At 52.3% G+C, this 19,477-nt stretch overlaps 6 protein-coding genes across 6 annotated transcripts; 3 read left to right on the top strand and 3 right to left on the bottom strand.

The window, feature by feature from the left end:
* Positions 1-2,998: 2,998 nt before the first annotated feature.
* Positions 2,999-5,051, top strand: C7974DRAFT_304053 (invertase precursor; the record flags this gene model as incomplete). The annotated part of the gene is made up of 7 exons (XM_046137965.1): positions 2,999-3,190; positions 3,242-3,302; positions 3,358-3,524; positions 3,577-3,601; positions 3,653-3,831; positions 3,889-3,970; positions 4,018-5,051. 7 exons carry the CDS (start codon positions 2,999-3,001, stop codon positions 5,049-5,051), a joined length of 1,740 nt encoding a protein of 579 aa, XP_045999874.1.
* A 298-nt stretch (positions 5,052-5,349) lies between these two features.
* On the bottom strand, positions 5,350-6,442 carry C7974DRAFT_373161 (isoprenoid synthase domain-containing protein; the record flags this gene model as incomplete). The annotated part of the gene is made up of 2 exons (XM_046140087.1): positions 5,350-6,279; positions 6,329-6,442. 2 exons carry the CDS (start codon positions 6,440-6,442, stop codon positions 5,350-5,352), a joined length of 1,044 nt encoding a protein of 347 aa, XP_045999873.1.
* Positions 6,443-6,531: 89 nt separating this feature from the next.
* Positions 6,532-8,791, top strand: C7974DRAFT_387419 (anaphase promoting complex subunit 8). The gene is made up of 3 exons (XM_046141163.1): positions 6,532-6,750; positions 6,799-7,492; positions 7,546-8,791. Exons 1-3 carry the CDS (start codon positions 6,650-6,652, stop codon positions 8,674-8,676), a joined length of 1,926 nt encoding a protein of 641 aa, XP_045999872.1. The 5' UTR covers positions 6,532-6,649; the 3' UTR covers positions 8,677-8,791.
* A 24-nt stretch (positions 8,792-8,815) lies between these two features.
* On the bottom strand, positions 8,816-10,284 carry C7974DRAFT_304331 (uncharacterized protein; the record flags this gene model as incomplete). Its single annotated transcript, XM_046137974.1, has 3 exons — positions 8,816-9,359; positions 9,444-9,928; positions 10,099-10,284. The coding sequence occupies 3 exons, from the start codon at positions 10,282-10,284 to the stop codon at positions 8,816-8,818; spliced, it is 1,215 nt and encodes a 404-aa protein (XP_045999871.1).
* A 1,955-nt stretch (positions 10,285-12,239) lies between these two features.
* C7974DRAFT_122363 (uncharacterized protein) lies at positions 12,240-14,064 on the top strand. Its single transcript, XM_046135175.1, has 3 exons — positions 12,240-13,093; positions 13,148-13,657; positions 13,713-14,064. The coding sequence occupies exons 1-3, from the start codon at positions 12,646-12,648 to the stop codon at positions 14,009-14,011; spliced, it is 1,257 nt and encodes a 418-aa protein (XP_045999870.1). The 5' UTR covers positions 12,240-12,645; the 3' UTR covers positions 14,012-14,064.
* Positions 14,065-16,533: 2,469 nt separating this feature from the next.
* C7974DRAFT_461233 (Alpha/Beta hydrolase protein) lies at positions 16,534-18,627 on the bottom strand (the record flags this gene model as incomplete). Its single annotated transcript, XM_046146161.1, has 4 exons — positions 16,534-16,912; positions 16,964-17,904; positions 17,973-18,370; positions 18,422-18,627. 4 exons carry the CDS (start codon positions 18,625-18,627, stop codon positions 16,838-16,840), a joined length of 1,620 nt encoding a protein of 539 aa, XP_045999869.1. The 3' UTR covers positions 16,534-16,837.
* Positions 18,628-19,477: the final 850 nt, after the last annotated feature.

Below are 19,477 nucleotides of genomic sequence, written 5' to 3'. Positions count from 1 at the left end.
AGCCCGGTGCCGGGGCACCGGAAAAGAAACCCACGTGGGCTGTGTAACGGCTCGCTGTCCGGCTGACCAGGGCCCTCAACCACCCGCGTCTTGCGAACATCATCTCAGCCATCAACATCGATGATGTTGTTCAACTTTGACACCTGGACAGCCACCCAGCTGGTTTTTGGGGCCAGTTCGATGGATAATCTTACTCGGCGATCGACTGAGTTTGGCTTTCGCAATCAGCTAAATCGGCATCCTCGCCCCTCGCATCCATTCAGCACGAGCATCTAAGGCGAGGATTATTCAAACCGACAAGTATAAAGGCAACTGGTGTAAGGATATACGTCGTTGCTGAAAGAATCCGACCAGGATAGTTATACACCACTACACACCTTCAAACGCATAGCGACGGCAATCATCTCGAACGAGTCCCTTTAAATCTGCGATTTCGGCCATCAACGCTTCGACGTATACTGGCATCAGATCTGAATTTGATGCTGCAAATACGACAAATTGACGGACCACTGCACACCTCATCATAACGACTGCACTTCAGCGCCGTGCGGCGACTCTCGGACACGTTTAGATGTCGCATAGAGTTCCTCGATCGTAAAGTCGCATATGCAGCGAGCGGCTTGTGTCGCGGTCGTGTTTGTGGTCACGGGCAGGTGACTTTGGAATGATAGACGAGTCTGGATCACTGATCAGAAGCATTCCTTGCAGCATTCTTAAGGGTGGAAGCCACTGCGAGCCTCGCGGTTCCTCCATCGTTCACATCAACAAGAAGCGTTGCTGCTAGTATGACCATGTCAACATGGGGTGAGTTCCTTGCTCTGGTATGAGTCAGTGTATCCATAATGGATCTTGGCTCTTTTGGACTTCTACAAAAGCACTTGGAGAAACGCATTGAATCTGGATTTTCGGCTACTCTGTACGTTTTGCCTGCACAGTATTATTATCTACGACACTTCTCTTTTCATCACTCTGGTGAGTGTCATTAGCTACATACATAGCATGGCTAACCCTATTTAGATCACTCTTTCCCCACCATCTACTGATTCTGTTGTTTGCTCTCTGAGTAGCATACTGTACTCGATTCTCGCCGACAGGCGGCCGAATAAATTGGAAGGATTCAGTAAGGCAGAGAAACTACTCGCTCGCTTCACCTGTTTGCAAGGGACACCAACACTAACTAGTAACGCCCTTAGTCATTCGTGTATCTTGCTCGGTCATCTGTCGGCGATGGCGAGGTACAGTATGGGGCGTGGGCGCCGCGTGGGCCTCACAGGCTTAGTTACCCAGACTTTCCCCGCGCAAACAGAGAGGGGGCTTGTAAGTGTAGTACATGTCTGTACACGTGACAGGTTTTTTCAAATTGTCGATGAGGTGCTGCACTCTTTTCGTTGTTCAGAACTTACCTTCAGATATTCAACTAACGCCTGTTTGGCTTTCTACAAAGTACCATAGCGCGCCAATAGGGTGGCTATAGAACGGTGTTTAGTAGGGTAGACAATAGAGCTATTTTAATAATTGTCATATGTTTAATTCTGTTGTATTTTTAAAGTAAACACCCACAAATTACAATATCTACCTAACAGCCTTTAACTAGGATACACGTTAGTTGTTTTCCTTATCCTATAGCCTTTCTTGGTAGTATTTCGGTGGTGCTTCGGCTTCTCGCTATAGAGCTAAGTATCAGCACCAGATGCCTACACCTATCACCAGCGCGTGCAGAGGCAAACTTTACCCCTATCTGGTACCTGCCTCTCGCAACTTACACACTTCGGACCTGTGCTGCCTCTGCCTCTGCCTCTACCTCTGCTTTTGCTGCTGCTTCTGCGTCGTAGCTGGCTGCTCCTTCTCAATTCTTCGAAAACATTTCAGTCTTTCGAATAGCTTCAATAGCGTTATTTTATTACATCTACTTTTCAAAATACCCTAATACAAGCACCTGACTGCATACTACTATCATTTTCTAAAAACCTAATCGGGCGCTATGGTACCTTGGCACCATCTAGCTACCTAATTGCACATCTACATGGGTCGCATGAGTACCTAGCGGTTGTCAAAGTTTGTGCGCGTGAGGTAAGATTGAACTTCGAGGCACGAAGCTAAAGTTGGAACACCAGGTCACACACATCACATCATGCAAAGAGATGACTCGTGGGGTGACAGCCAAGACAGCAGAGCCTCAAGGTCTCCACACTTGCCGTGGTCGACTTCTTCAGGCCTCCGAGATTGAGCCGCAACATCGATTCGTGAGTTTTGCACTGCCTTGGAACGTGAGATTGAGGCTATGGAGACTTGTTCGATCTCCTCAAGAGCCCCCTCCGTCATTCCAAACTCGTTGAATGAGACCGGTGGTCGAGATGCTGCTCTGATCTGTGGATGCAAACGGTTCTCCTCTTCAGCCACACACAAGCGTACCGGCTAGGTGCCGTAAGTACGCGTCCGTGCTGAAGAACTTCGGGAGAACCCCGACAGGAGGTGATTCGCTTCGCGGCGACATGAAAAGCATCATCACCTGCAGCCACACATTGGAAAATCGCAAACTTTACACACATCAAGGATGGTATGCATAATACTAAACGATCTGCTGACGTGAAGTACAAAGTCTACCTCACCCGCTTGGTAGCTTTGTAAGTCACCCTGCGGGGATTATTACCGCCTGTGCACTAAACAACGGCATGCGCTCATCCTCCCGCGTATTGGCCCGACGAGGTTGGTCAGATCGACCATCACAAGTTACAAGCGATTCAGGAAAGCAAGCCAAGCCATGTGTCTCCAGCTTTGCGGGGTATGTCGTCACTGTAAAGTACCAGTCGGGTGGGTGACCCATACCGCAGCATCCGGCAGCAAAACACTATAAGTGCAGTCACGTCTGGATGCATCCAACTACAGAACTCTTCCGGCTTGATTGATTTGCATCAACATGCCTTCCTATATCTCCTTGCTAGCGGTTCTTGCAACCTTGACCGCCTCGGGTGTTGCTCAAGATGCTTCCAGTGCCTCCATGGCCTCAAGCTTGGCGTCTTCTGCATCGTCTGCTGCAGCGTCTGCTATATCATCTTCCGCATCAGTTTCTGCTAGTGGATCGCCGTCCTCGACCTATTCTCAGTCAAATGTGCCCACTGGTACACCACTCCCCGGCAACTATGGTGGTGCCTATCGTCCTCAGGTCCATTTCAGCCCTCCTCGGGGCTTCGTAAGTCCTCATACAACAGACATGTCAATCAATTGCTAAAAAAAACTCGAGATGAACGATCCTAATGGCATGTTCGTTGATGCTGACGGAGTATATCATCTTTACTACCAGTGTATGCTACTCATTCTCTCCGCCCTCAAGCGGGATCGTAAACTTATCTTCCATAGACAACCCCACTCGAAATGTCGCAGGAAACCAACACTGGGGACACGCTACTAGCACAGATCTCTTCACCTGGACAAATCAACAGATCGCCATCTTCCCCGGCTCCGAGGTTGAGGGCGTCTTTTCCGGATCTGCCGTGATTGACGCGAACAACACTAGCGGCATGTTCGTACGTACTTCAACCATGCATGTTGCGAATTCAAAGACTTACAAATCTGCAGCCAAATCAGACTAATGGTGTCGTGGGTAAGTCTATCCGATCTAAACTGCCATAAACCCAATGGTTAACGAGTGTAGCCATCTATACCATCAACACACCACAGCAACAAACCCAGGATATTGCTTTCAGCTTCGATGGAGGTTACACTTTCGAAAAGTATGAGAACAACCCTGTGCTATCGCCAGGAGGCACAAACCCTACCCAATTCCGTGATCCAAAGGTCATTTGGTACGAGCCGACTGAGAGTTGGGTGATGGTATGTATTAGGCTCTTTTGCTGAAAGTCACCGGGTCAAGCAAAGCTGACTTTGCAGGTCGTTGCTTACCCTATCGATTTCGAAGTTGGCATTTTCACAAGCCCTAACCTGATCGACTGGACACCGGCATCGAACTTCTGTAGGTTGTGAATCCCTATCGTAGTCCAAGTCTGACGAACCTACTAGCTCGCTATGGTCTGTCTGGTCTGCAGTACGAGTGCCCGAACATGGTTGAGATCGGCGTCCAAAACGCTACAGACGGCCAGCCCGATTCACGATGGGCGATGCTCATCTCGATCAACCCGGGAGCACCTCTTGGCGGGTCCGTTACCCAGTATTTCCTGGGAGACTTCAACGGCACCCACTTCGTTCCGGACGATGCGCTGACCAGGCTCACCGACTTTGCCAAGGACAACTACGCCGGCCAGTTCTTCTACGGCATCCCCGCTGACCAAGACCAGATCAGCATGGCCTGGGCCAGCAACTGGCAGTACACCAACGTTGTCCCCACTGCGGGCGAAGAGCTGGGCGATGGCTTCCGAAGCGCGATGTCCGTCGCTCGCGGACACTATCTGAAGGATCTCCCCAGGCAGGGTCTGACACTGGTGCAGTACCCATCCAACATCGAAGCAGTCATCGACTCGGAGCTTGCGTCAAACAGCTCACTCGGAAACGGCACTGTTCTCGTGGACTTCTCGCAGGTCGAGTCTGGCGCACTGTACTTCGAGGCCAACATCACCGGCCTGTCCGGCGGCGACTCTCTCGATGGAACCCTCAACTTCACGGCGCTGTCATCAGTGTCCGGCGAGTCGGTGTCAGGCGGTATGATCCTGCCCGGCGACTCCGTGGTGTGGCTCGACCGAGGCAAGACCAACGGCTTTGACAATCCCTTGTTCACCGACAAGTTCTCGTACGGCGCGCTCTACAACCCGAATGGTGATGGTGCGTTCCGTCTGTCCGGTATCATCGACAGGTCCATTATCGAGATATTCTTCAACGGAGGCGAAGCTGCGGCAACCAGCGTCTTTTTCCCGACTCGGCCGCTGGACACCCTGATCTTGAAGACTGCTGGCTTGAACGAGACTGTCACTGCTAGTGTTGCTGTCTGGTCGTTGAAGGCCACATGGCTTGACCAGGCGGACTCGAATGACACGGTGCTCGGAAATGTTACTACGGGTGTGAACTCGACCATGCCGAAGAGATCTATGAAGCTGTACTAGGATGACGATCGGTGCATTACGCTTAAAAATGAATATTTTGCCGTCTGTTCAGATTGGTGACTGTATGGACATGTGTACGACTGGTAACGTGACTCGCTTGACTCGGGGGAGAACATTTTCAATCGAGCGATGCCACTCGTCAAGCAGTGTGAATAGATGCCGATTATATTATGGAAGCTATACAACACGTACAGCACCATGCTGGCAGAGATGTTGCTGGCTAGATTTTTATACAATCTGGGTATCTTACGTGATATCATTGCGCTACGTCGGTGCCAACATTTCCATATTGCAACGCTTACTTGCTGCGCTTGTAGATCTTCTTGAGGAAAGCCTCAAAGACCTCCTTCTTCAAGCCCTCGCTCTCGTCGACCTGTTCAATCCTCGACTTGATCTCAGCCACACGCTCCTCTTCCCACTGCTCGTAGAACTTCTGCAGCTCGAGCTCGTGGTACAGGGCCTTGACCTTGGCCTCCTTCTCTGAGTCCTTCTGGCCGTAGTTCTCCTCGAGAACCTTGCGCTGCTCCGGTGTGACCTTCTTCAAGGCCTGGTTGACAAGCCACGAGCACTTGTTGTCCTGGATGTCGGTGCCGATCTTGCCGAGAGTCTCCGGGTCGGCGAAGGCATCGAGGTAGTCGTCCTGGGCCTGGAAGTACTCGCCCATGGGAATGAGAATGTCGTGTGCGGTCTGCAGGTTCTTGGGTGTTGCGCTGCCGTTGTAGTAGAGGGCCAGTGCGACAGAGAGGTAGAAGGAGTAGTACGCGGTCTTGTAGATGACAATGAAGGTGAACTTGTCAAGGCTGAAGTTGTCGAGGTTGACATCGTCCTCGGGAGCAGTGAGCAGATCGCACAGCTGGCCGCACTCGGTCTGGAAGGTGACCTCGTGGAAGAGCTCGACCATGTCGATGTAGCTCTTCTCCTGGCGGAAGTGCTTCTTCAGGAGCAGATAGATGGAGGCCTCGAGCATGAAGGCATCGTTGATGGCGATCATGCCAACCTTGGGGGCAAGGTACCAGCAGGGGTTGCCACGGCGGGTCTTGGAAGAGTCCATGATATCGTCCGAGACCAGGAAGAAGGCCTGCAGGAGCTCGATCATCCAACCAAGCAGCGCAGGGCGGAAGTACTCCTCAGACTTGGGGTCCAGAGTCTCATTGCGGAGGATGGACACGGTGTCGATGACGGACATGCCACGGTTACATTTCCCGCCAACGGTGTTGTAGTCGAGCGACTGAGGTTTGGTGAGCATGTGACTTGCTGGTAGCATTGTCGGAGAGTACCTTGGTGAACCAATCAAGAGACTGCTGGGGAAGGTTGTAGCCCTTGCAGTGGGCCTGGAGGTCGGCCACAATGCGTGGCCAGACGCTCTCGAATTCTTTCAAGGTGGTAGGCATGCTGATGTTTGATTGTTTTCTTGCAAGCTGGACTTGACAATCTGTCTCAGGGGTGGAGGGGTAGTAAGGGTCGAAGGCGGTGAAGGCGGCGGGACATTTTGTTTGTTGGTGCCCCACATCAAGCCCCAGCAGCGCGTCGGCGCGTACAAACCCACCGACAACCATCCTCGATGCGGTCATAGGCGCCATCCACGACACTCTGCCACCATGAGCGCGCTCTCCCCGGCTGAAGAGGCGCAGTTGAAGGCGCAGCTACAAAATGCCGTAGAGTCGTGCACGGCGCGTTGTCTCTATAACTCGGCGAAGTGGTACGCCGCCTTGTTGCTGCCACGCTACCCGTGCTGATGTTGACCAAGGGCTGCAGAACTGCTCAACGCGCTCCCCGCCTCGGACGACGATGGCTCGGATACGGACATCGATTCGCCCATGTCTGGCCACACCCCGCCGCAGACGCCTGCACATGTTCCCAAGGATGCCACCGAGCAGCGGCTGGAGGCGCGGGAAGCACACAAGTTCCTCCTCGCCAAGACACTGTTTGACTGCCGCGAGTACGATCGGTGCGCTGCTGTCTTCATTCCGGTGCCCCTCCCCAGGGGCGCCGTGCTGACGACCCACTCGTCACCGGCAAAGGCGAAGAGCACACCCAAGGGCAAGGCGACGGCCGCCGCATCGACCGTCCCTGACTCGACCGCCGAGATTGTCGCAGGACTGAGCCAGAAGGCGCTCTTTCTCGCACTATATGCCAAGTACATCGTCGGTGAAAGGCGCATGAACGAAGACAGCGAGATGATCCTGGGCCCCCATGACGGCGGCGTTGTGCACAACAAAGAGCTGGCGGGTGTGTCCGCGGTACTGGAGCAGTGGTTCGCTGCTCTCCCTGACAGTGGGCGACAGCCACAGGGCTGGCTGGAGTACCTCTACGGCGTCGTGCTTGCCAAGGGGAAGAACGAGAAGCTCGCAAGAGACTACTTTCTGCTGAGCGTGCAGCACTACCCATACAACTGGGGCGCATGGCAGGAGCTCACGACGCTTCTCGGCACGAACGAAGAGGTGAGCATCGGAGTCATGTGTGTGAAAGTATGAAGTCAGCTAACGACCTCCAGCTCCAGGAACTTGCACCACAGCTGCCGCGAAACCTCATGTCGTTCATCTTCCACATCACCACTTCACAAGAGTTGTACCAGGTCAGCAATTCGGTCCATGACTCGCTCACGCAGATTCTGTCTATATTCCCTGCATCAGCCTTCCTGAAGACCCAGCGTGCCCTGCTACACTATCACAGTAAAGACTACCTGGATGCCGAGCATATATTCTCAGATCTGCTCGTCACCGACCCATACCGTCTCGACCATCTCAACACCTATTCCAACACTTTGTTCGTTATGGACCTGAAGCCTAAACTTTCTTTCTTGGCCCAAGTGGCCACTGCAACCGATAAATTCCGGCCAGAGACATGCTGCGTAGTTGGCAACTATTACTCGTTGAAGTCCGAGCACGAGAAGGCTGTCATGTACTTCCGTCGCGCGCTCACACTAGACCGCAACTACCTCGAGGCCTGGACGCTCATGGGCCACGAGTTCGTTGAGCTCAAGAACACTCACGCCGCCATCGAATCTTACCGCCGCGCCGTGGATGCCAACAGGAAAGACTATCGCGCATGGTACGGCTTGGGGCAGGCATACGAAGTCCTCGAAATGCACTCGTATGCGTTGTTCTACCATCAGCGCGCCGCTGCCCTACGACCATACGACCCCAAGTTATGGATGGCAGTTGGCCAGTGCTTTGGCAAGGTTGGGAAGATCATGAACGGTATTCGAGCTTACAAACGTGCTCTAGTGGCGGGTTCTTACTACACTACTGGCGCAGGTTCCTCGTTTGGCGGTGGTGAAGTAGCATTTGGCGGTGGCGGCCATCTTGATCCTGAGGTCCTCTACCCGATCGCCCTGCTTTACGAGCGCATTCACAACTACGCGGAGTGTTCCGCGTACATGGAACTTGTGCTTGATCAAGAGGAGGGTTCTGACAGTGACGACGCTGGTGGAGAAGGCGCAGGCGGTGTCGGCGTGACATCAACTACGAGCAAGGCCCGACTGTGGCTGGCCAGATACGAGTTCGGGCGTGGCATGTATCAGCGGGCGAGCGAGCTGGCGAACGAATTATGCCAGGACAACTTTGAGGTTGAGGATGCAAAAGCGCTCATCAGGGACGTGAGAGCGAGACAGGAGGCACACTAGCCGATTTCCCACAGATGCTATGCAAGTAACGCATAGTAGCACATGAATTACGATACCCAGCTTATAGAAATTTACCACGATGAAGAAATTGCAGTCAGTTGCATTGCAAGGGTATCATTAACACACACATTATCCACCCCTAGACCATGTCTTTCTTCTCCCGCTTATCCTCTCCAAAGTCAAAATCCAGCGGACTATTACTTTCCACAACATTTACCTCAGTATCGACTTTAATCCCCCCTAACCCCCTAGCCAAACTCTCCGTACTACTCTTCCCGCTCCTCTCCTCATCCACCTGCGCACTCACCACCTCCCCCTTCCGACACCTCTCCGCATTGATCGTCGTCAGCATAAACGCGCCCTTGGAACACCCCGCCGCCTCGCCGTCCACAGTGCGCTCACTCCCCAGCGCGCCCCACCCCTTCGCGTGCGCGCTCTGCCGCGTCCCCGCGCCGTACGGCCGTGCCTCGTACGGTGTGGTCGGCTTGCGACTGCCGCGGCCGTACGTGCTGCCCAGCACAACGCGGAAGAGGGGCTTCAGGCACGGCAGGTTGCCGGCTACAATGCCCACGTTGGATTCGATCACGGTCCAGGTCGTCAGGTGTTGCGAGTCCCAGAGCCAGTCGCCTGTGCGGCCGTAGGATGTAAGGTAGGTTAGGCGGACAAAAGCGGCGGCTGTAGCGCTGCAGGGGGTTAGTTGCGGTGGATTGGTGTGTGTTTGCGTGTATTTGGTGTGTGTGTGTGTGGGGGGGGGGGGGGGGGCTTACAAAACGCCGAGGCCGAGAATGCACATCAGAGATATCTTTTGCCGCTTGTTCATCTGCAGACTCCATAGCAGGGGGCAAGGAATTATGACGGAGAACATTAAGTCTGTGATGATGTTGAGCGAGACGTTTGTGTAGCTGAGAGCTTTGATGGTGTGCGCTGTCCAGCAGGTGGCTTTGACGGTGTGGTCCCACTGCACAGCGAGATTGGTGCATTGCAAGACGATGGTGAAGAAACAGCCGGTGGTGTAGAATCCCATGAAGACCATGATGCCGATGATGATGCGCCGGTAGAAGGTGTGCACCGCGATGCGCAGCAGGAAGAAGCCGACGGAGATCTTAACTAAGCAGATGGCAAACAGGTAGATAGGCTGCGTAATGAAGTTAAGCTTGTAGCCGATAGCGAAGTCCTCGGGATCGATGTCTCCAACGTGCCGGCCGGCCCCATAGTAGACTTCAGGCACGATGATGACTTGGCCTGCGACGCACTGTTGTTGTATTAGCTGTGGTCATGGTGTTGTTTGGAGATTACAAAGAGTAGGAGCTCATCGATCTGACTTGCTCCTCTGTCTGCGAGCATTGCTCGAGGTCCAGAAGAGTGTTGATCTACGAATCATTCACACTGCGGGTAGGTTGTGTGTAGATCATCCTTACTTACCAAAGCCATGGCCGCGATCATCACGTAGTCGTCCCATCCGACGTTACGTATCATGTAGACTCTGACATACAACCTCGTTGCCATCGTAATGAAGGCCGCAATGGTGACTGTCAATGTGGCCCCCAGGATGTTCGGGCCCTGGTTCTCAATTGGGACATCCTGGCCGCCTCCATTCGTAGTTGACATTGCCGATATTGCTGAGACTGTGCGTACTTGGGAGAGGCCCTCAACAGGAGAGAAAAGATGAAAGCACTTTGCATGAGAGCACTGGGTGGGGAGATCTAACATTCGGTGGTGATTCCAGACATCGAGTCAGGCTCAACCTGAATATGTGAGACTGAAGTATCAACTCTGAATCCAGGGGAGTAACGATCCGCTTTCAGCCATCGGTACTAATAGTCCCATGTTCGGGTCTGCACCTCCATATTACGAGTGCTTACCTCGTCGATAAAGACCGAACCACGGCACTGTTCGAGGAACTTCCCCCGAGCGTAAGGCCGTCTATGCAGGACATACCGTGTAGCTGTCCGAACGAGACGGGCCCTTTCGCTAACGGATCATCACCACGCGCCGCGCGTGGGCGACGCATGTAGATTAACGAATGATGTCGCGCAGGATAGGAGGAACACGGCAGCTCCTGTACCCAGCTGCGGCCGGATAAAAGCCCGAGTACAAGAATTGGCTAACCTGTGCTCAATCGTGCTTGTATAGAGTTCCGGGAGGTGTGCCGAGTTGGCCCTAGAAGGCGACGAAGGAAGCATTGATCAAGGGTCGCAAATAGACAGCAAGGTACTTCCCAGCATCACTGAGAGGTCGATGACATGTGTAGGGGTCCTGAAGCATGATTTGTCCCTGGTCGTTGTCAAACCTTAGGCGGAAGTACTTGCGCAATCACATTATGCTTCAGGGATGGCAGACGTCCCGTCGACCTCAAGGTATCACGTACCCTATCAGGCAAGCGCGGACTTCAGGTCCTGTTGAGCAGCAAATACGAGTCGATCGGTGTTGGGCTCTCATGTTCGAGCAAAGACTTGTCGTGATTCTGTGATGCTAGGGGAACCGGGACGGCACGTAGTGTGAAGCTCAGATCGCAGCCCAAACTTTAATGGCCGGCCGCTGCAGCTCGGTTGCAAGCCGAGCGGTAAGCGCTTGGTTGGCCATGAACGAAGCTGTCTGAAGCCTTGTGGCATGGATGCTGCAGTAGGTACGTGTAGGATGTTGGCCTAGAAGCTGAGTTTGATTTCTTTTTACAAGAATCGAGAGGTTGACTACTGTGTACTCCGCTCGACCATCACATGCGCGATCGCTCGTGCTCAATCGAAGCGAGATCCGAGACGCGGAGGGACGGCGGAACGCGGGAGCCGGTGAGCTGGGGTGGCGGGGCGCTAATAGGGAAGGCGCTTGATACATCCTCGCGCTTCCAGCTCTGCTCAGGATTGGGCCCAAGAGTCTATTGCCAAGAAGACGACAGCAGACGGCGAAAAAATCGCGCCTTCAACAGCGTGTAGAAGATCAGTGACATCCTTAGTGGGCACCTTCATGTGGCGTAGTTCACGGATCCCTGGAATCACGCTTAACGTCACAGGGGTTCAATCCTACTTTGCATCAACTATACGCAAGACAGCAGAGATCAGCAGCATCGGCTCGATCAACGCGAAGCGCAATCGAGAAGCACCGGCCTGCTGGATTGGCGCGAACAGATCGTGATCTTCGAGATGCACACTCGCGTCTTTAGCATCTTCAGCATCTTTGGCATGAAGTAAGCATCAATCCAAAAGGATTCTCCCTATACATCTCCAAAATTACTACCTCCAGAGGTCGCAACACCGAAGCCAACATCTTCACAACGCTGAATCAGCTTTCGGTCATTCGGCATCCTTTGAAATAATGAATAGAAATGCGCAGGCGCTGACTCGAAGTCATGATAATGCATATTCACCAGTTTCCATTACCGGACGTCTTGCCCGCATCGACTATAGCAATCGACAAGATAAGGTCTTTGTCCGCGCTGTTAGGCCAGCAGGTTCACGAAAGGATGCCGTACGAAGCCCCGCAATACAAGTGAGCTAACGCAGCCGTGCCTGGACGGGATGCGTAGGTAAGTCGCAAGAACTAGGGTGTCGGCAGTTGTCGTCACAACGCTACTCAGAATCTCCCGTCTCTGGGGTTCATTTTGCGATGTTTTAGCTTGCATTAGTGTACCCTGAAAAGGACATATCCATTCATGCTACTCTGACAGCGGCAATTTCGCCTTGCACTCAAGGGCGCACACGAATGAGCTTTCGAGGAGCCGACCGCATTCCCTCGTGTCATGCCTGCATTGTTAGCATGATACGAGTGGCCTCGAAATTTGGCCGTGGAAACGGGGCCGGGCGGAGTCCTCGCTCGGATGCTCCACGGCAATCAATTGGGGCTTCACCACGGTAGATGCGATGCGGCAGAGACCTTTATAACCAAATAGGCATTCTTGGAACTTAGTATCCTGCAGCAGAACCTTCTTTCTTCTCCTTCTTGTTTCATCGTTGATCATAATCTACACCAGTCAACATGCGCTTCAGCTCTCCATTGGCTCTTTCGTTGCTTGCAGGCACACTGTCCAATGCCTTGCCAGCTCCCCAGGACACACCGACTTCGACTGTCTCGGCAGCATCTGCTTCGCCCACGTTCACAGAGGCCAGCTCTGACACAGCTGCAGCGGCTGATCAGTTGAATGAATTGTCAAGCTTTGCCCAGCAGCAAGTCAATGCAACTCTTGCCGAGAACAGCAACAAGCGTGGAACATGCAACATCTTCAATGTTGCTGTCCGCCGCGAATGGGGCGCCCTTTCCAAGAAGGAGCGCAAATCGTACACAGATGCAGTTCTGTGTCTGCAGAAGAAGCAGACCAACACCCCGGCGTCCGTTCTACCTGGTGCGCGCTCGAGGTATGACGACTGGGTTGGTACACATATCAACCAGACTCTAACCATTCACTACACCGGAACCTTCCTTGCATGTAAGTATTACATAAGCACATGCTACAGTGATCACTTGCTAACCTCCGGCTTAGGGCACCGCTACTTCACATGGCAATACGAACAGGCCTTGCGCAATGAGTGCGGATACAAAGGCTACCAGCCATACTGGAACTGGGCACTGACTGCCAAAACTGGTCTGGAGAAGTCGCCCATTTTCGATGGCTCAGACTCCTCAATGTCTGGCAACGGCGAGTTCATCCCAGGGCGCGGCAACGTGATCCTCGGCGGTGATGGCTTGCCCGAGATCCCGGTTCCTGCTGGAACCGGTGGTGGCTGCGTCACATCTGGACCGTTCAAGGACATGTCTGTCAACCTTGGACCTGTCAATCTGGCCCTCACGGATGGAACTTACGCTGCCAACGGCAATGGCTTGTCGTACAACCCAAGGTGTCTGAAGCGTGATCTGACCGACTACACAAACAAGAAGTGGGCCAATGCTACTAGTGTTGTCAGTCTGATATTGAACAACAAAGACATTGAGAGCTTCCAGATGGAAATGCAAGGTGTGCCCGGCAGCGGCAGCATCGGCGTCCACGGTGGTGGTAAGTGTTTGCATTTCCCAACCTCATGCACATACGTACTAATAACTATTCTTAGGACACTTCTCTCTCGGCGGTGACCCTGGCCGTGATCTCTTTGTCTCGCCTGGTGACCCAATGTTCTTTCTGCACCACAGCGCGATCGACCGCACATGGTGGATCTGGCAGCAGCTTGACCGCAAGACACGCCAGAGCGAGCAGGGCATCTCTGGAACTGGCACCTTCTTGAACGCCCCTCCCTCTCCGGACACGACACTGGACACTCCTATTGATCTGGGCTATGCTGGAGGCTCTGTCCTCACGATGAATGACCTTATGAGCACGACCGAGGGACCGCTCTGCTACATTTACTTGTAGACAGTGCTGTGCTATGATGTATTACATGAGATAGACATAATATTTAATCAGACTGGGATCAATAAACATGTTGATTGACAGATTAATCCCAGTTGCGTTGCTTGCACTGCACAAAGTGGATTGATATCGATACCCAGTACGCGCCTGCCATGCGAAAGTGCCTGCACCATCCACATCTCACCACTGACTGTTATCGTACTATCATGACCTTGAGCTGCATTGTTCCACAAGCAATCTTCAACTAATCGTCGGCCGAATTGGCCCCGCCGATGATGGCACGAGAGAAGTAGATCAAGAGTGACGCGCGTCGGCACGATTACCGTCATGGTTCGATAGTATCGAGCGGTCTGTGTGGCATTGACATTCTGTCAAAAACTTAATTGTATTCTGATATTTTAGGGATGCGTCTATGAGCTATGCAATGGCCCTGGTATAATACCATTGCTTTAGACTCTCTCGGAAAATCGAGGCACGGCGTCTAGATTAGCAGGGACTAGAACGGGGGTGGAGATAAATGGATACCAGTAAGCGGTACCTTGCAGCTCTTCGATCTTGGCGATAGAAGATAGAGCCGAGGTATGGTTCGGATAACCGATGAATGGCTCACGTGATATTCAAGGGTGACATCTCGGGGAGATGACGACGTAGAGAGGTTCTCGAGAGTGCATACGTGTAAATATCAAACTACCTAATTGAAAACTCCACAGTTTATCCTCGGGTGTCTCTGCCACGCGGGTACCTGGCGAAGGCATCCTTGTCGGCGAGATGCATGTGCGAGTGGCGTGATCAATCGGCAATTTGTCCGCCCATCCCTTCCCCCTGTCAATATAACGGAGATTCAAGGAAGAACGTTGAAAACCATGTGTATATCGTTCAACGTCCCGGTGATCGTCATGGCGGATACTATTATGATGCATTCCTGCGGTATGTAGCCTGTTTTGTATGTAATATAGACACGGGGCTGCACATATCGTCGATAGTTTTGTCTAGAGCAACGTTTGGAAGTCATCGTCGGGCCCCGGTCGCTTCGCGGCCCACCCACCAAATCCACGGATCATGCCAGAATGCTTAGCTATGTATGTCCGATTGGGCTTCCTGCAAGGAAGTGACATACTCCTACACCACCTATTCATACATGTATCTACCGACGTTGTACGATGGTACGAATTCGCGTCCAACTCCAACGTTCTGTAATTTAGGGTTTCCACGTGTGCGCACAGAGTCCAGTCGTTGCGCTTTCATTTGCAGGTGGAAGGAAACCGAAAGAAATCTGGCTTTGGATCTGCTTCCGAGGAGAGAACAGATCTGCACAGGCCGATCTGGAGTCTGCACGCTGCGTGATCCATCCACAGCACGACATCTAGGCTCTGCTGCAGGTATCGCTAGTACAGCGAAATGAAGTAGGTAGATCTGCTAGAGCATTTGATAATCGACGAGTCCGGCGATTTTATTTGATGGTGCTAAGATTATATCCACTATATGTGGGAAAAAGGAAGAGCTCACCTACAGGAGATCAACGTGATGTGTGGATAGCTCGATATGTACTCGATCAGGATCAATAGATATTCAAATGGAGCAGGTGGCTGTGAGACGACATGTTTCACACGTGTGCATTGGATCGCGTCGTTTGCTGTAAAGTACTTCTTTTCTCGCGTAAGTGGACTGCGCTTCCATGATGAAAGACCTACCCTTGTTGGAACTTCAGCGTCGGGAAATAAATGACATATTTCTGTTTTGCTGGTTTTGATAGAAGCACTTCACTGTGGGTATATAGAGTCTTGAAAGTGAGTGCAGGGTATGGTACGAGCAACTCAATTACAGTCGAAATCTTCCATCTGGTACCTGCACTGCCAATCTTGTAATCTGATGTAGTGACCCCAGGAGTCGTGTGTGTTCGCCTGACCCCTACCGCTGCCGCTACCCGAATGCCACTCCCCTGAGGTGACCACGCAGTCATCCCAATAACATTGTTGCTTGCAATTTGGTGGCCAACGGGTCTATCATCACCCTGTTCTGGGCCTTGTCAAGCGATATCCAAGACCTTCAATGAATAGAATTGCTCGTGATCAACCGTATAGCCTGCCAGTATCAGTCCCTCACGCAGTATAACTCTCTGTGCAGCCTTTCCTTGTGGTATTTGATATATCCGCGCGGAATGTGTAAAATTCGTCTGGGAAAGCATACAGTCCACCCGAAAACAGAAACACTAAACCAGAGGATTCTCCCGGCCGCAAAACATCCTGCACAACGCAGGTGTACACCAACAACGGCGGTAATACAAAGGTAGCATTAGATCGGACCACAATGCCGAGCAAGTACTTCCCCTTGTTGTTGTTGTTTGTAGTGGGAATTGCGGTGACACTGCAACTAACACTATTCGCCTAGAGTGAAGTTAGACGTGGAGACAGCACACTGTAGCGCACTAAGGGAACTCTCGATATCACGTTGTGTAACTGCGAGTATCATTTGTTTTAGTAGTATATTGTGCAGCGTTGGAGCGCTGTTGTCTGGATTAATTGTAGGCCAAAATCAACGGCTAGAACGCTATCGGCCGGACGACACAAAGCAGAAGTACCAAGCGCCTGTATCTGCCATGTCTAGAGCCTAGCCGGAGGACTCGGAGGTGAGCTCCTCATTGAATGTGTGTGTGTGGTTCGCTTCGGTCGGCTTTGCGCCGAGATTCAATGTCCGAAATATTTTAACATTGCGGACGCTGTGTATTTATCCATAATATAGACAACGATATGCTGGACATGCATTCTACTAGGGTATTTATGTATGTTTTTATATATTGAGCCACACGAATGCTTCCAATGTCCATCCTCATCAATTGCCGATCAAGCCTGCTGATCCAGCTACGCTCTGGACAACGGGGTATTTTGCAAGGTATGGATTATATGCCTGATAGTTTCATTAGTTGGTAACAAGCTAAACATTTAGGGGAGGACTCACTGATTGACATCTTCCGTTGTAGTCGGAGGTAGATGCAAGTCCAATCGCAAGCTCGTTGCCCGGTACTCCAAGCTTTGCAATTGTTCCTTTCTTTGGCGAAACCTTTGACCATCCAGGCCCCGCCGATGGGTTCTTGATCCATGCGACAAACCAATCGTTCTGGTAGTCAGCCAGTGCCTGCTGCGCTTGCGTTACACCACTGATCGCATCAAAGCACTCATTGCCACCCAGGAAGAAAGGAATCTCTGTGCCATGAGTAGGGGCAGAGACCGGCGCCCCGACTACGTTGGCATAATCGCCAAAGAAGCGGTACGCCCATGTGTCCTGCTTGGTGCTGCGCAGGTCCTGGAGGTAGTCGACAGGGCAGAAAAAGCGGGCGTCGCCGTACTGTGCACCACTCATCTGAGACACGGTCGCATAGTCTGCAGCATTATACGCAGCCAAGAGAACGTCTTTGGGGATATGAGCAACATCGGCGTCGAATGTGCCCAGCCATGCATCGAAGTCGGAGTTCTCTGCGCCATATACAAGGGAAAAGATTGCACCCTCACCATCTGAGTTACCAGTCAGGAGTGGTACGTGCGAGGCGTACTTGCCAGCTGCAAGACGGCTCTCGTAGTCTTGGTAACGCGTGATCTCGTCAATAGCTGGAGTGAACCAAGTGTTGTAGGTGGCGTTGAACTTCTCCGTCTCAATGTCGAAAAAATCAACCGAGCGCATACACTCCAGCTGACCCTTGCCAACTGGGCAGCCAACCTCAGCTGCTACAATATCAAGAGCTTGGTTCACAGGAGCTACAGCTGGACCTGATTTCGCGTTGGCACTCATTTGAATCGCGCCTTTTAGCTTAGCGTCGGGGTGATTCCAGAGGTAATGGTCGACCTGAACAGATCCAGAGCTATGACCTCCAAATACCACATGATCAGGATTACCGCCGAAGGCTAAATGGCCGAAACTGTCAGTACTTATATCATGCTGGACGTCCCAGACGCTTCCAGGGGCGACATACCGGCAATGTTAGCGTACACCCATTCTAGAGCCTTATCAACATCGAGAATACCAAAGTTCTGGGACTCAGTAGCGCTCTTAAGTTCGGCGGAGTTGGGGTACGCAAAGATGCTTTCACGGGTGTTGAAGCTAACAAAAACAACACCTTTGCGGGCGAAATTGTTTCCCTGCAGCATAGGGTTGCTACTCGATCCGGTGACCATGGCACCTCCATACATGTATACAAATACCGGCAGATTCGAAGCTCCAGACGGCGCCCAAATGTTAAGGTTCAGGCAATCCTCGTCCTGCCTCGAGAACAGTGTCCCAGAAATGGCCTGAGGACAAGTTGCGCCATATTGTGTTGCACTGAAGACAGCGTTGTTCTTCGCCTTTGGTACGTCCTGGGGAGCTCTCCATCTGGGCCGCTGTGAGTATAAACTTTAATCCTTTGTAGGATTCAGAACCTACCGATTTTGTCCACCCGTTGTGTCAGCATACGGGATCCCCAAAAAGACCGGATTATTGTGGGGATCGAGGAAACCTTCCACCGTCGCTTGACTGAGTTCGACTCTCGGTGCTCCACCTGTAATCTCCTTTGCAGCTGTTGGGTTCTTGCCCTCTGCTCCAGCGCAGATCACAAGCAACACGCTGATCACCTCGTGGAATCGACCCATTGTATCGACAGTGTGGGGTGTCGACGAAGGTTGAAGATGCTTAAGCGATGTCACACCGATGAGGTCGACGATCGCACATATATACCACGTGCAGACCACGTGTTAAGCACTTTCAGTCCCGATCAGGCTGATCCTTCTGAGGTCTGCTCGACCAGAAGCACACCATGTGGTCCTTTCGATAAGCAGGACCCTGAAAAATTTCTTTGCTGCAGGCAGTGCACCCAGAAGCGCGAGTGGACTCAGCGGAGACCGGTGCCTATCAGGCCCTCCGGGCCGGCACGGCAATCGCTAATGATATCGTTGTCAGTGCTGCCCTTGATGTCCCCTCGAGGGCTGCAAGCAACATGACATAAGGGCAGAGTTTGAGGCGACTTGATGCGTATTAGCAGGGATAAAGCCTCGGTTTTCGGCTCGACATCGGCGCAACCAGAATGAGACGATGGCTGATCCACACGTTGTCTCCACACGCCTCACGATTCCAATTCTCCTTCTGGAAGCACATTCTGGGCTCAAAGTAACACCGTGTAGGGCGATGTAAAGACAGTGCACAGACACGTGTGGTGAGAAGATAACCTCACCAGGAAGAGTGGTAATTCTCCGAGTCAACATCGCAGGAAAAGTGGGACACACGGCACGTTAGCGCACACCCGCGGGCACGGCAACGCTGGAGCGGACGCCTGCCGAACGACCTCGCCACGACATCGTTACAAGAATGATTGCATTCTGTCATTGGAGGCGACCAAATAGCGTTAACGAACCAATGAGCGTTTCGATCGCAATGGTTCGGCATGGCAGGTTTCAACAGTGATGACCTTCCATGCGCGACCACTAGTCATTGCTAAGAAGAGCT

This window comes from Boeremia exigua, assembly GCF_020726555.1.
Source record: "Boeremia exigua strain MPI-SDFR-AT-0100 chromosome Unknown C7974scaffold_3, whole genome shotgun sequence".
Taxonomy (NCBI): domain Eukaryota; kingdom Fungi; phylum Ascomycota; class Dothideomycetes; order Pleosporales; family Didymellaceae; genus Boeremia; species Boeremia exigua.
Note: the sequence above shows the minus strand (reverse complement) of the source record. Positions and strands in the feature narration are given on the sequence as shown.